At 33.7% G+C, this 15,061-nt stretch overlaps 1 protein-coding gene across 1 annotated transcript in view; it reads right to left on the bottom strand.

The window, feature by feature from the left end:
• The window catches only part of SEMA3A (semaphorin 3A), a gene marked incomplete at its 3' end in the record, with an annotated part of 192,026 nt that overhangs the window by 113,119 nt on the left and 63,846 nt on the right, over positions 1 to 15,061 (bottom strand). The window contains exon 4 of the mRNA XM_084230360.1: positions 11,753 to 11,872. Within this exon, the coding sequence (XP_084086486.1) occupies positions 11,753 to 11,872 (120 nt within the window). The remainder of the gene's footprint in view (positions 1 to 11,752; positions 11,873 to 15,061) is intronic.

The raw sequence follows: 15,061 nt of genomic DNA, 5'->3' as shown, positions 1-15,061 counted from the left end.
TTTCAGGATCTTTATAGGCAGAGAGAGCTTGATAAAAACCCTTTAAAACAAAGAAAAAATGGAATAATGATTATGCTAATCTTCTGTTATTTGATAATTTGTGTGTCATATAAAATTATTTTCTATTATTAGAGAATCCAGAATTCTAAATATGCCAGCATTCAGATTTTTCTTTAAAATATTATTTTTAAAATATTTTTAAAATAATATTTTTCTTTAAAATATTACATGACCAAAATATTAAGTAAAAGCAAAATAAAATAACAATGCTTCATTGTTAAACTTTCTTTGAAAGAATTGGAAAAATGCATTCCTTTTTTTTCCATTTTAAGAATAATTTCAAATATATTCCTAATATTGATAAATTCTGATTTTCCCTTTGGGATTAAAAAAATAATTACAACTCTTATTTGATTGTAAAAAATATGGCCATTCTCCTGTGTGCTTGAGTGGCAATAAATGTAGGTAGGTTTTGTTTATCTTTAATCAACATATACCAACATATACCATAACAGAGAGTAACTGTTTTTGTGGGATATCCTAGCACTTCTTTTACTGAATATGGGTCATTGATCATTTTATTACCATATAGTTTTAAAGGAATTCACAAATTTTCCACTGTCATGAAATTTTAGCAAGTCAACAAATTGTCATAATTTCAACATAAAGAAATTAATGCTTTTTTCAAGGAAGACTTCAATAATGCAAGTTGTTGTTCATTTTATTTGAAAGTCAATGTTTTGAGAGCGCTTAAGCCTTATTATTAATAAACACATGACATATGTTGAATACCGAAGGATTTTCATCAAAGTTCTAATAATATTTCATTGTATGGATGTATTTACCATATTTTCTTTATTCATTCATACATCAGTGGAAGTTTAGGTTGTCTCTATATCTTAGCTATTGTGAATAATGCTACAATGAACCAGAAGGCTATTATGTCAGATAAAATAAACCAGTCATAGAGCAAATGCTACATGATTCCACTTACAAGGAATCTAAAGTAGTCATACTCATAGTAACAGAGGGTTGAATGGTAATTGCCAGGTTTGGAAAAATGGGTAGTTGATATCAATAGCTATAAAATTTGTTCTGCAAGATGAAGAAATTTTTGTACAACATTGTGCTTCTAGTTAATAATACCTAATTGTGCAAGTTAAAAAGTTAGAGTAGATGGTGTATTACATATTCTTACTACAATAAAAAAACTAATATAAAACCAAGAAGCAGCATCTTACCAATGAGACATTATTGGTACAATACCAGACATATTATGTATGTCATTTGAAAGATCATGTTATGATGATTAGTGAACAGATTTACTAAGATGACAGGCAATTTGCTGAAACTGAGTCTTAATTTCTTAGATTGAAAAATGGAAATAACACTTTCATCATGGAATTGTGAAAATCAAATGATATAGTGTTGATAAAGCCAGCAAATGTGCCAACAACTATAGTCACTAAGAGTAAAAATAAAAATAAAACAATCATAAAAACCAGTGATAGCAGGAGAAAAACTGGGGAAAATAATGAATATTATTGTCATAAATGTCACAGAATTACCTTAAGCTATAATGTCACTATTACATTAAAAAAAAACAAGGTTTGATTTCTCATTTACATTCACTCTTTCTAAATACTACATACTGATCTTGCTTGTTTCTGCTCAGCTTTTTGTTTTTATTTTAATTTTAAGCTAAGTGTGTTTGAGAATTTAGTTGTATGATCACATATGCTTTACACAAAAAAGCATTTTCTGTAATTACAAACATGCTTGAGTGATACACTATTGTGAGAAATTCATAAAACTGAATATAATAGTTTAATACTTTATGCACAACAAATTCAGCTTATTTGTAGACTCAGGAGTGAAAATTGAGTATGCACAAAACAGGTTTGCCTTAGTAGCACCAAAAAATTGGAAAGTTATTTTTTTCCACTGAAATATTTAAACAGTATCATTTCAGTTATATTTCATTTTATGGCTTATGTGATTAGGATGTCATTATGATTCCTTGCTGCTTTCCTAAAAGAATTGAAATATATATTTAGTATCTTTCACTCATTATCCACCTAGACTCTCATAATTTCACATGATTCAACTTTGCTATAGTCTCATAATGGCTATATCTATACGTCCATTCATTTCTGCTTCTCTCCATACTTACGCACAAAAAATTACAAAATTTCAAAACCAATGGTGGCAATAATAGTACTAGCCTCTTTCTAAAATCTTGTGTAGCTATAAGACTAGCTTCTCTTAACTCAATTTCATCTTAATTTCTAAAAACTCATTATACTCTATGGACACTGGGCTATTTGCTATTTTCCAATTGATCTTTTTTGTCTCTGTCCTTCTATTCATGTTCCCAGTCTTGATTACCTTCCACATAAATCAATACTTCTGCCACTTTTCAAAATCCAGCATAAATATGATGGTCTTTGTTCACTTTAACAGACATTTCCTTATTTACACTCATCACCACTTGCAAACTAAGCATACACCAAGAGTTTTTGAAACATCAAATAAAGATGTAGTCCCCCATTATCGCAGTTTTGATTTCTGTGGTTTAAATTACTTATGTTTAGCTGCAGTATGAAAATATTATATGCAATGTTATTTTGAGAGAGCAAGAGATCACATTTGTATATCACCATTAAAGTATATATTATTATTACTGATATTTTCACCATTTTCAAGTCAGATATTTATGTGTATGTGAGTTCATTGAGGGTAGGTATTTGTTTTTATGTTCTGTGACATTACTCTTCTGGCCTTGCTTAGAAAAAATACTTCTCATATTTTTTTTTAAAGTCAATTGTATCTCTATTAAATCCTTCATGTGAATACAAGTTGTTTTCAGAGTCACCTGGGCATTGAGCATAGCAGGTGAGCAGAACGGTAACTACAAATCTGAAGAAATCTACATGTACATGTTAAGCCTCCGTTATTTCCTAGTAGTCCCTCAAACCTATTTAATAAACAAAATCTCTATTCCAAAAGGTCTGGCTTTCTCATTATGTCTTTTTTTTCCCCACCTCAGTGCTTTTCTCATCATTTCACGCTGATTCTCATCACCAGCCTTTGCTATTTCTTCTTCCCCAACTCTCATCCTGTTTGAATTGACTCATCATGTAATGCAGGGATCCAGTCTCACCTTCTCGATGAGGCTACAACTGATGGCTCTCCCTTTCTACCCCATGAATTTGTTCTTTATAGTCCTTATTGTATTTATAGTCAGTGTAGTCAAACACATGTTAGCGATATATATTATGGTATGTTTTCCTAGTCTACTATAATTACATGTGTTGGCTTTTACAGCAAGATCATTTAAGATCCATAAGGACAGGTGCTTTCCACATGAATCTGAAGTAGAGGTTCCACAGTTTGAAAGAAACAAATATCATATTCACCTCAATACCAGGAAAAAACTGATTGCTTCCCCTTTTCTCTTGAAGGAACTTTTCGATGTATTTATAAATTTATGAATGACAGTAAGACAACATATAATATTAGAACTTCTACCATAACTTCTGAGAAATTAACATCATGTTAAAACCACCCTACATTTGTAAATCAATGCTTTGCTCTCCCTCCTGAAGCTCAATTGCAATATGTATAATTATTAGACTATTGTTAATTCTAATGACTAGATCCAGATAATCTATGGGGACAATGTAAATCAAAAATATTTTAAGTGATATTATCATTAGCAACAATTTAGATTTCAAGTATCATATAGTTTCTTGCACAAATGTCAATGAGGATATGATAATCTCACATTAACTCTATTATTGCTTTATCTTCTATGACTGTACTCTTATATATGAAAGCTGCTAGCTACATGAGCCAATTGAGTACCTGCAATGTGGGAATTGACTGAGTGAGCTGTAAGTGTAAAATGCACTCTAAATTTCCAAGGTGGTACAAAAATAATATAAATATTACTGACTTAATATTATTACACATTAAAATGATATGTTTTATATAGAGTTAATATATTACTAAAATTAATGTTTATTTTTACTTTTTAATGTGGCTACCAGAATAATTAAAAGTACAGGCAGTCTGAATTATATTTCTACTGGATTGGGCTGATTAAAAAAAAATAATGTGGGGGCCTCCCTTATGGTGCAAGAGGTTAAGGCACAGCACTATGAAGCTAATCACAGCCACTGCAGCACGAGCTCAATCCCTGACCAGGGAGGTGACCCATGGCCTACACCCCAGCTAAATGCATAAATAAATCTTTAAAAAAATAATATGGAATATAATGAAGTCTTAATCATGGATATTAATCCTAGATCTACCACCAATACACAGTGAGTTGGATTTAACAAAGTCAATTTACATGACTAATGTAAAGATGCCAATACAGGGTAAGAGTGCCTATATGTGATTATTAATCTATTTATCTGCTCAAAGATAATTTCTTGACATAGTCTTTAAAATCATATGATGCTTCGAATTATGAAATATGTATTCTATTCATTTTTTTTTCTAATTTCAGGTTAGCTGATTCTAGCTTTGGAATATGATTGGCATGTTCAAAGTGGATGAAACATTCCCAGGTAGTAATAGTGCATTACTGCAAACCACGCAGACAGACCACATGTGCTGACTGGAGCAGTTGGGAACCATAAGGAGCCCACAACCACAATCATTACATTAGGGCAAGAGGACTATCTTCAGATGTGAACGTAGGCAACAGGTGACTAGCTGCTTAAAAACTAACACAAGGCATCTTCTTAGTATGCCTTTGAGGTACCATGCATTGTATATTTTCTAACAAGTAATTTATGGAATTATAAAGCTAAATTTATGTTCTCAATGGTACAATTAATTACCTATAAAGGAGAAAAACAAATACAATTGAAATTAGCAATAGTAATGCAGCCTGATAGTGATACTGTGGTATATTCTGAAAAGTAAACACCTTGCAACAAGAATGTGGTTTTAGTGATCTGAAACTATAGTTCTTAGGCCGGCAGCTCCTTTGCACTCTGGGATGATATTAATTCTCTAACCACTTTTCTCTCTTTGAACCATAGCAAAAACTTCCTTCCAACAGCTCACTCTGACCTTTCTTTCACCTTTGCTTGCCAGGTATACAGCATTTGAAATTGAGTCAAGCTTTGTTGTTTTCTCATCAGCCCATAAAAATTAAGTCTTCTTAGCACTCATGTAATCATAAACCCAAGCAAACAACAACACTAAAGCCTTAAAATTTTATATGATTATGAAGTAGCTATCCAAATAATTGAGAATGTATTTATATGTATTTTTCACATTGTCATCAAAGTAAAACACATTTTCCCTAACCCCATTTGACTCATGCTAGTAGGGCAAATTAGGCAAACACTATCTCCTGTAGAAATGAAAAACTATCTCCTGTAGAAACACTATCTTCTGACAAGAAATCACAAGGAATTCTGACTTTTTCTACCCAGGTTAGCCTACTACAAAGTAAATACATACTCCAATGTATCAGCTACGAAAGATGGAAAGGAGTCAACTACACAAAACTAACTCCTAATTGTTTTTTTAAGATAACTAATTTCTGCTTTAGTATCCTCACCTTAGAAATAAATTTGTGTTCTACTGGACTAAATAACATAATACATTAAGAGAGATATCTCAATTACTAGGTTAGATTAGATGTATATACATCAGTCAACAGGGACCTAGCTTCTACTTTAATAGAATTTTGGCCTTGGGGATTGTTACTAAGAGAGTTGATTCAAAGTTTTACATAAAAATATTCTTATTCTTATTCTTGGTGGAAGGAAAGAACAAGAGAAAATATTCTTTACTTTATATCCACATGTATTTTTTGTCATTGTAGAAATGAACTTAATGATGACTATTGAATGTCACTGAAATTTATTAATGATCTTTTGTTCTGTCATAAATTGAGAGTATTTAGAGCTATTATTTTCCAACTTGCATTTAGGCCCAACTTTCTTTAGATTTCCGTTCCATTATATAGAAAAGTCCCATTTGGAATATGAGAAAACAGTCAGAGACTTCTTTGAAAACCTATACTCTTCCTAAATTCATACATTTTTTATTAACAGATGTAAATTTGAAGGGGAAATACCACATTCAATAAGCCATTTGGGAATAGTCTGTCTCTTAAGGATGAGTTATATTTTTCATTTGAATGGCTAGGAGCTTAAACTCAAAAATCATCTGTATTCTAACTCTGAATCATTCCTTCTGTGAACTCTGCATGCATTTTTATGATAAACACACACATGTGTATGAAGTATGTGACCTCATTGGCAGTTATCTACAGTGTCAAGTAGTACTGGCAGATACCCAAGAATTGATTGACATCCATCTTATAGAACTGGAGTTAATTAATATGTCTACCAATTCCCAAATGTCCTACAGGAAACAGAAAATCTGTTTAATATAGCAATCAATGACAATCTGTGTGTGGTCAGAAGACATTCAATATACAGTGAGAGTAGATTCAAGAATACAGTATTCAGAAATACAAATATTGCTGTTAAATGCTGGGAGAGTAAAACAAGGTCTATTTTCATAACTAGAATGCTAATTGAAGGGGTTATGAAAATGATCATAATTTAAAAGGAATTAGTAATTTCCTCCAATAAGAGCTGAAACAATTAAATGATAAAGGGAGTCTTGATTGGATGGTCCCATGTGCTTGTTTGGAGGGGATGGCATCGTAAAATACATCTGAAGAGATATAAGATGAACCTATATATCTAAGTTATATAAAGTATTGTAAACCACAGACCTCAAGAAAAATAATACAGTTATAAAAAAGACCTGATGCCTTTACTTTGTGGTATTCAAGCATTTGGAATAGTAAGTTCATAATGTCATTTTTTATGAATGGATTTTGGCAATATTATGAACTTGTTATAAGCCAGTGAATTACTTTACTTTCAGAAAGTTTGTGGAGGGTATACTTTTTTTTTCTCTATTGTTTACATTAATTTATTTGTTGTTAATTGAGGTAATATTTGGATACCCCCATCAGGTATCACCAAGTAGGTATAACTACCTATCACCAAATCACCCATACTCCACCTCCAAAGTCCATTGAACTTCCTTCCCTCTTTGTTCTTATCTCCCTCCTCACTATCTTCCTTGGTGAGCACCTTGGTGCTTCCATTCTGTAATCAGCTTTTAAAGGTTAATTTTTAAGCTTGTCTTTATCTTACTATTTTGAGGTACTTTATATTCCACCTATTAGTTATACCCTAGTATTGACCTTTCTCTTCTGTCTTATTTTACTTAGCATTATCCTTTCCAGCTCCATCCATGTTGTCACAAATGACAAGAATTCATTTTTTATGATTGCTGATTAATATTCCATTGTGTATATACACCACATCTCGATCCATGCATCTGTTTGGGGGCACTTAGGTTGTTTCCATAATTTAGCTATACTAAGTAACACTACAATAAACATTGGAGTGCAAGTTTCCTTTCAAAGTAGTGTCTTAGAATATTTTGAGTAGATGCCTAGAAGTGGAATTACTGGGTTGAATGGCAGGCCCACTTTTTTTTTTTTTTTAATGTTTTAAGATCCCTTCATACTCTTTTCCATAAAGACTGGACCAGTATGCATTTCCACCAGCAATGCAGGAGAGTGCCCTTTTCTCAACATCTTTGCCATTACTTGTTGCTTCTGGTCTTTTTAATATGGGCCATTCTCACAGATGTGAGATGTTATCTCTTTGTGGTTCTTGTTTGCATTTCCCTAATGGTAAGTGATGGTGAACATTTTTTCATGTGTTTATTTGCAGTCTGTATGTCTTCTTTGAAGAAGTGTCTGCTTAGTTCTTCTGCCATTATTTGATTGGGTTATTTATTTTGTTTTTGTAGAGTTTTATGAGTTCTTTGTAGAACTTTGATATCAGTTCTCTGTTAGATGTATGGTATGCAAGGATTTTCTCCCCTTCAGCACAGTTAGGCAATGAATTATTTTAAAGGAAGAACATTGCAAAGAAAAAATTGAAGAAAAATGTCCACAAAAATTGATAATAGAAAAAAGTACTTTTTCCACAATAAAGTTACTTGTAATTTATTTATAGTCTGGTCAGTAGTTAGAGAACTATTTTGTTATTTTATGTAGTATGGGACAAGGTAAACAGAGAACTATACAAGCTATATTTTACTATACTTTAAGAGAAAGATGTGTCTAAATTCTATCTAAGAAATTATCTTGTAAATAAAAGTTACTAGATTAAAACTTCATGAGAGTTTATGAACTCTAATCACACAATTGTGGCCACAGTCCTGATTGCTATTTTATTTCTTACTTTTTCAGTCTTTCCATTATTGTCATTCTTTCCTTAACTGTATGAAGAACACATTGGCTTTTTTACTAAACTTCCCTACAGTATAACTGTTTAAATCCGAAAGCAGTACTTGCAATATCAGTATAGATCAATTTGATGCAGATTCTCTCTTAAGGCAGCTTAAGCACTTAAAATTAAATTTTATGTCGTCTAGACAAGTTATCTTGATAATATCTTTTCCAGAATTTCCCTGGTTGACTGTCTAGACTGCTCCAAATTCCCCAGGTAATTGTATAATCATCTTCCCTATGACCTCATGAACAGTTTGGAGCAGTATTTCCCAATTTGTAGCTGCCATGCAAATCAAGATCACTAAGCTTCTAAAGAGGCTCGGCGTTTCAGGTCTTAGGAAAATAATAATACCACCTCAAAGGAGATCATAAAGGAAGTTTTATTCATTTATTTATTTCAATGGAGGAAATGGCCTCCTCTACTTTCCTGGCTCCAGAACCCATAACTCTCCATTCTCCCCAATACACATAAGAGCACAATAAATAGTGGATGATTTCAGAAGGAAATATGCTGCAAACTATACTAAAAGGCAACTTCAAAAGGGAAAAATCATGGCTTTTTTTTGGATAGAGGAACATTATATGGTATTTTAATTTCAGTGGCCATCAAGGTCATTTTCGTACACTAAAATTGGGAAATTAAGCTAAGTGCAGAATAACCTGGCAACAATGAAAATCCCATGAAGTAATTTACAATTTGTGATGAACAGAGTTATGTTTAAGAGACAAGGTAACAATTACTAACATGAGAGACAGCAAAAGTTTTCAACCTGAGATGCAGATTTATATTTTTAAAGTAATAACTGACTGTTTCCCAGCACCTACTACCTACTACATAATGTTAAACTCTCACACCCTTATGAGTTAGAGACCATTCTCAGTACCACTCTACATCAGAAACAGAGACTCAGAGAGAAAGTTGCTTGCTCTAAATCAAGCATCTGTACCCACTGAGGTCTAACAAGTATCCTGAAGTCCAAGGACTTGGTTTTATTTTTTTTCTTTTATATATTTTTTATTACATCATTCTTCATATTTGTACAATGTATGATTTCCCATGAAATTCCCACCACCAATTCCCCCGTGCATCATCACCATAGTCCCTTGTGCTTTTCCCTCCCTGTCCTGATCCTTCCCCCTCTTCCTTCCCTACAGAATGCCTCTGATCTAGAGTTGCCTAAACAACCAAATTCTTTTTTCTTTTTTTTTATTACTTTAAAAAATTTTTTACATCATTGTTCATTTTTAAACAATGTTTGCTCTCCTCCCCCCCCCAAGGTATAATCCCCATAGAGTTTCCTTCACCAATGCACCCGTGGACTTGGTTTTAACAATGGCAGGTCTAGAATTCTGAGTTTTCACTGCAAAACAGTCAACTGGTCACGCCCTGATAAGAAGGTTAGAAGCCAATTGGAGGTAGTAAGTCAGCCTCTCCCTTAAAATGTAGATATTGAGCATCAAAGAGTATTTCTTTAGTTATACACATTATGAGACAGAGTCTCAGTGAGGTTAAGTAATTTCCCTAGTGTTCTCCGTTTAGTAAGTTGTAGAACAAGATTAAAAGCAACATGTGTCGGGACTCCAGGGTGGCACAAGGAGTTAAATCTCAGCACTATGAAATTATTGCCAGCCTCTGCAGCAAGAGTTCAGTCCCAGGCCAGGGAGCTAACCCATATGGTGAAGCAGACCTCTCCTGTCTCACCTGCTGCTACCCTCAGCAGTGTATTGAAACACACTAATGCGCTGTTCTGCTCTCCACTCTGTCTCTGGTGAATCCTCTCACCACCCCCCCCCCCCAACTCTGGCCTACACTCTAGCTCTTGTATGCATAAAAAAAATTAAATAAAATAAAAAATCTTAAAAAAAAGTAATATGCGTCACCAAAGTCCATGCCATTTCCACCACCTTTGCTAGCTCAACATTCCTGACCCCGCCGTCCTACATAGCGTGGAGACAGCACATATAAAAAGTGCAGTAAGCTGTGAAGGGAGCAGTCTGCAGCCATCTCCAGGCTATAGGGAAGTGGAACAATCACTCAGGGCTGAAGTTTTAGGATACCTGTTTATAGGAAATAGCTGAGAAGGAAGTCAAGTGGGAGAGATTTATCTAAAAGGAGCCAAACATAGCCGGGCACCTACGTAGGAAATGATTCCTAATTTTGTCATCATGAAACAAGCCACTTAAGTAGAATTGCTCTTACTTAATTTTTATTTCAATTTCTTAAATATGTGAACAAGTCGGTGTATGTGCTTACATGAAAAGAAGGAGGAAGGATGTGATAAGGATGTGATAGGGATGTGATGTTAATTAATGAGACCTTGGGAAAGTGTTATAACCTTCCCAGGTTCATCAAGAAATTAATATTGAGTGTTATCTAGAAACCATATAGTCTAAAGATACCTTCTTTAAAAAAAGTAGGCAGAACACTATTTTCATTCTAAGTCTTTGGATTCAAAGAACACATTGGTATCACTTTAGGTACCATAAACATTTTTAAAGAGAAAGCCTAGAATTTCAGCTATAAAAAAGTGTTTAACATGCAAATTGTATTTTAATCTTTCGGATACAAGCAATATCCCCCAAACAAATTTTTTACTTGTAGAGTATTTCTAAATCCCAATATGGAAAGAGACTGTCACAAATGATTTTCTCATCACATGAATGTTTTTGTTCTTCTAAGTATCGTGAGCCAAGAAATAAAAAAATGCGTGTGATTGAAGGTTACCGGCAAACCCAATTCAGCTGCTTTCAACATTAGTAACTTTCCCTATAAATATTTCCATAATTTCAGGTTTTACTTAAATTTACCTGTCCAATGTTTTCACTAAATTTTCTCATTAATCATCTTTTAGGAGCAATAGATTAATTTTTTTTCTATTTCTTGCTGCCAAAATAATAGCCAAAATATAAATTCAAAGCTCAGCTGAGCAAGAACACAAATGTGAATAATTTAGGGCAAATGTGAGATCAGATAATTGTGCACATGTATGACATCCTTTCTTAATCCCTAGGCAGAAGAAAACAACTGGGGTGGCAGACACTTCTGGCTGAGGATGGAAATGGAGGGGAAAGCTGGCAATATACAAATGAAGGAGAAAACAGTACACATTCGGCCTGCTGACATCTGCTGCACATGCAAAACGGATTGGACTCTGTAAGCCAGGGTGAAACCAAATGCTCTCTTCCTTCTTTCCTCCTGTCCCAGAGTTATTGTGGAGTGATGGTCTCATTCTTTTTTGGACTCACAGACTAAAATTCGTAATAGCATTTGAATTTGAAGTAGGTTCCACTGAATAGCAAACCAGAAGCTAAATGAGTTGAAAAAATTAGTAACGAAGCATTTGAATAGGACAGGGTCATGGACAAACACCATTTTTTAAAAGCCCATTTTACCTCAGGATGATGTCCAATTTCAATGTAGGTGCAAATTGGATGAAAAGCCCCTGTTCCACAGGCGTACAAGTGGGTCTGATTATAAGCCTTAAGCACCTTGATGAAATTAGCACATTCTTTCTGCAAGACAAAAGGAAACCAGTGAGTTCGAGCAGTCAGCATGACTGAGCTACCCTCTAGGGTGCTAGGCATGCTTGAACAGATTTCTTTTCTATGGTGTCCTTTTCACAACATTTTTAGAGCTTATTATTCTATTGTTTGCTCATATCATTGCATGAACTAAAAATATAGAAGTTCTTACTCTTTGGGAGGTTAAACATAATATTCTCTGCTATTAAAATGTTAGAATATTAATAATATTCTCTTTGTTAAAACTGTGTAATTTAGCTTTTATAAAATTGAAGTAACAGTTTATAAAACTATGTTTCAGTTGTGCAACTTTATACTTTGATATCTGCATATACTACAGTATGATCACTATCAAATAATTTAATAAAAAGAAAAAGAATATAACCAATAGTAGCTGTTTTCTAAAAAGGAGAGGGATAGTAAATTATTTGATTATTTAATGAATTATCTAAGTAATACAGTGGTGAAAATTTCTTTGCAAAGATCAACTTTGAGTTAATTTTAGAAATAAAACAAAAAAATATAACTAAATCTATTAAACATGAAGTTTAAATATCATTAGTAACCCATCATGATGGGCACTGACTGTGCACTTCACTTGTGCTGCTTTTAGATCCTAAGAAAGTAGAGCTGCCTGCTTCAGCTTCACTCAGCTTCAGAGACAACTCGGGTTTATTTAAGTTGAGATAGAGAATATGGCAGAGTTTGGAAAACCTGTAGATTGAAGGGTAATTTGTAGAGTGGCTATAATGAATTAATACATATTTTGAGGAGGTCCATGGACATCCTAAACCCCAATAAACCCCATAAGCCATAGAGCTCAGTTAAAGAACAAGTTATAAGAGGAAATTCTAGTCACATCTTATTATTTACAGGAGTTTAGAAATTCCTGCCGTATTATTTTCCAACAAAAATATCACCTAAGAAGTAAAATGGATACAGCTATTTATATTTTAAACTGTAGATCCTGTGAAAAGAAATATTTTTCTGTAAACAGAAATTACAGTAGTTTATTCCTGTGGAGGAAAATTTGGGAGGAAAAAAGAATGAATATTCAGACTATAAATTGCATAACTTTATTGCCAAATAATTCAAAGCAGGAAAGATACGAATTTCATAAATTATTTTAACTAGATGAATCTTTATCATTATTATAAATATAGAAAGAAAAACTCAAATTATGAAGATACATCATAATAAAATGCTCTAGTGTATACACCATATAACAAATCTTAAAAATTGGATATACATATAGTAGAAAATAGGAATTCTCCATGGAATGCAAAACATTCACTTTGAATACTCCTAAGATAAATAATAAAAACTACATTCACATTTATTTTATTAATGATCAGAGACTTTCTTAAATAGTTTTGCGTTTTTGCCCATAAATGTTTTGAATTAAAACCAATTATGTAACCATAAAGGCAAATAAAGATCAAAAGCAGGCTATAATGCAAGCAATAATGGCAACCATAACAAAGAATTGGTCTGGTCCTGGAGCCTCTAAGTGTGTTACAGTCCCAAAGTCAGCCTCTATGACATGTGGCTTTTCAAGCATTTGGACTTACGTAGTCAGTTGCAGTTTTTAACTGAATGCTACGATAATTTAAGTACATTTCCACATGACGTTTGTAGTCTGTGGTTGCAACTGATGATTTTGGTCTTAATGCTATTCCCCAATAAAATAAGGAGCAGACTACCAAACTTAAGCAGAAAAATTGATATTTAAATTATAACAATTGCTTTCTATCATCGCCGATTTTTCTAGGATGAAACCTAAGTATGAAACCTAAGTATGTGCTATAAATATATTGTCCCAAAGGTGAATCTACTTAAAGTAAAATGTAAAACTTCGAAGTTATGGTTCCTCATGCTTTTTTAACATGTGCTGAGGAGTAACAAAAATAAACATTGAATTTTTCCCATAGTTTTGTTACTTAGATCCTGATTTTTTTTTTCTTTTGTCTGGTAAGGTGTCATACATACAAATTAAACTCAGAAATCAACTGATTTTGTAAGTTGCTGTGAAGAAAAATTCCACAGATAAAAGGGTGTGTGGAGATCACCTATGCTTCACTTAGCACAGAGTACCTCTAAGGCAAAATGGTGAAACACATATACCTTCCAAGACTTTTAACAATAAATTCCTCATTCTGTAACAGTTCCTCTTTCCCAAGGAAACTGCATGGATGCTGGGCAGGGGAAACAGGTTGTGGAATGGGAAACATCTGATAAACTCATTTACAAATGAGGCATTCATGGGGTTTTACCCAGAGGATTTCTTTGCACTTTTAAGAAAATTCAGTCACTTACAAAGAAGTTATTTTTAGGAAACTTTTCACGGTCTCTCTTACCTTCAAATAGGTAGGTGGCCGCATAGTCTCTGCTTTTACGTAAAGACAGCCTTCCTGATTATGGGCTCAATTTTATAACATTCAATACTGTAAATAACCTGTTCCAGCACCATATGTTGACACCAGGAAACTGTCCATGTCTATTTATTGGTGAGCAAATGAATATTTTAATAAACGATAGTGGCAGACCCAGATGGGTGTCTTGTTCATTTTAGAAAAGAATAGGGTTTCTGAGGGAGGGGGAGAAAAAAAAAGAAAAGGGTTTCTGGGCTTCCCTGGTGGCACGGGTTGAGCACAGCACTGTGAAGATTTCCACAGCTTCTGCAGCATGGGTTCGAATCCCGGCCAGCCAGGGAGATACCCACATGGTGCAGCAGACCTCTCCTGTCTCTCCCTCAGCAATGCTTTTGGTCCGTCTGCCTGTTCTGCTCCCCGCTCTGTCTCTTGTGAATCCTCTCACCCTCCCGTGCATCTGGTCTGTACCCCAGCTTTGGTATAAATAAATAAATCTTTAAAAAAAGGATAGGGTTTCAGGTTGCCTGTGTTGCCTTTAAAGATATGCATGCAGTTTTGAAGACAAACTCAAATTCTCTAATCCCATCAAGAACACCTTAGCATATCCCACAGAGGTGGGAATAGATCCTCACTCTCCACAACACAGAAAGAAGGAAATATAAAATAAGACTACAGACACTTGTGAACACAGAGGAGGCTCCTATACCTCTGCAGCTGTTAGACTGGATAACTGATTAGCTATAATTAATAAGTGAACATCTCTCAGGTCTTAAAAACTTGGAATTAGGTCACACTAAATATCATGATA

The sequence above is a fragment of the Talpa europaea genome (genome assembly GCF_964194135.1).
Source record: "Talpa europaea genome assembly, chromosome: 3".
Classification (NCBI taxonomy): domain Eukaryota; kingdom Metazoa; phylum Chordata; class Mammalia; order Eulipotyphla; family Talpidae; genus Talpa; species Talpa europaea.
The sequence above is the reverse complement of the archived record's forward strand: the minus strand, read 5'-3'. Positions and strand labels throughout refer to the sequence as shown.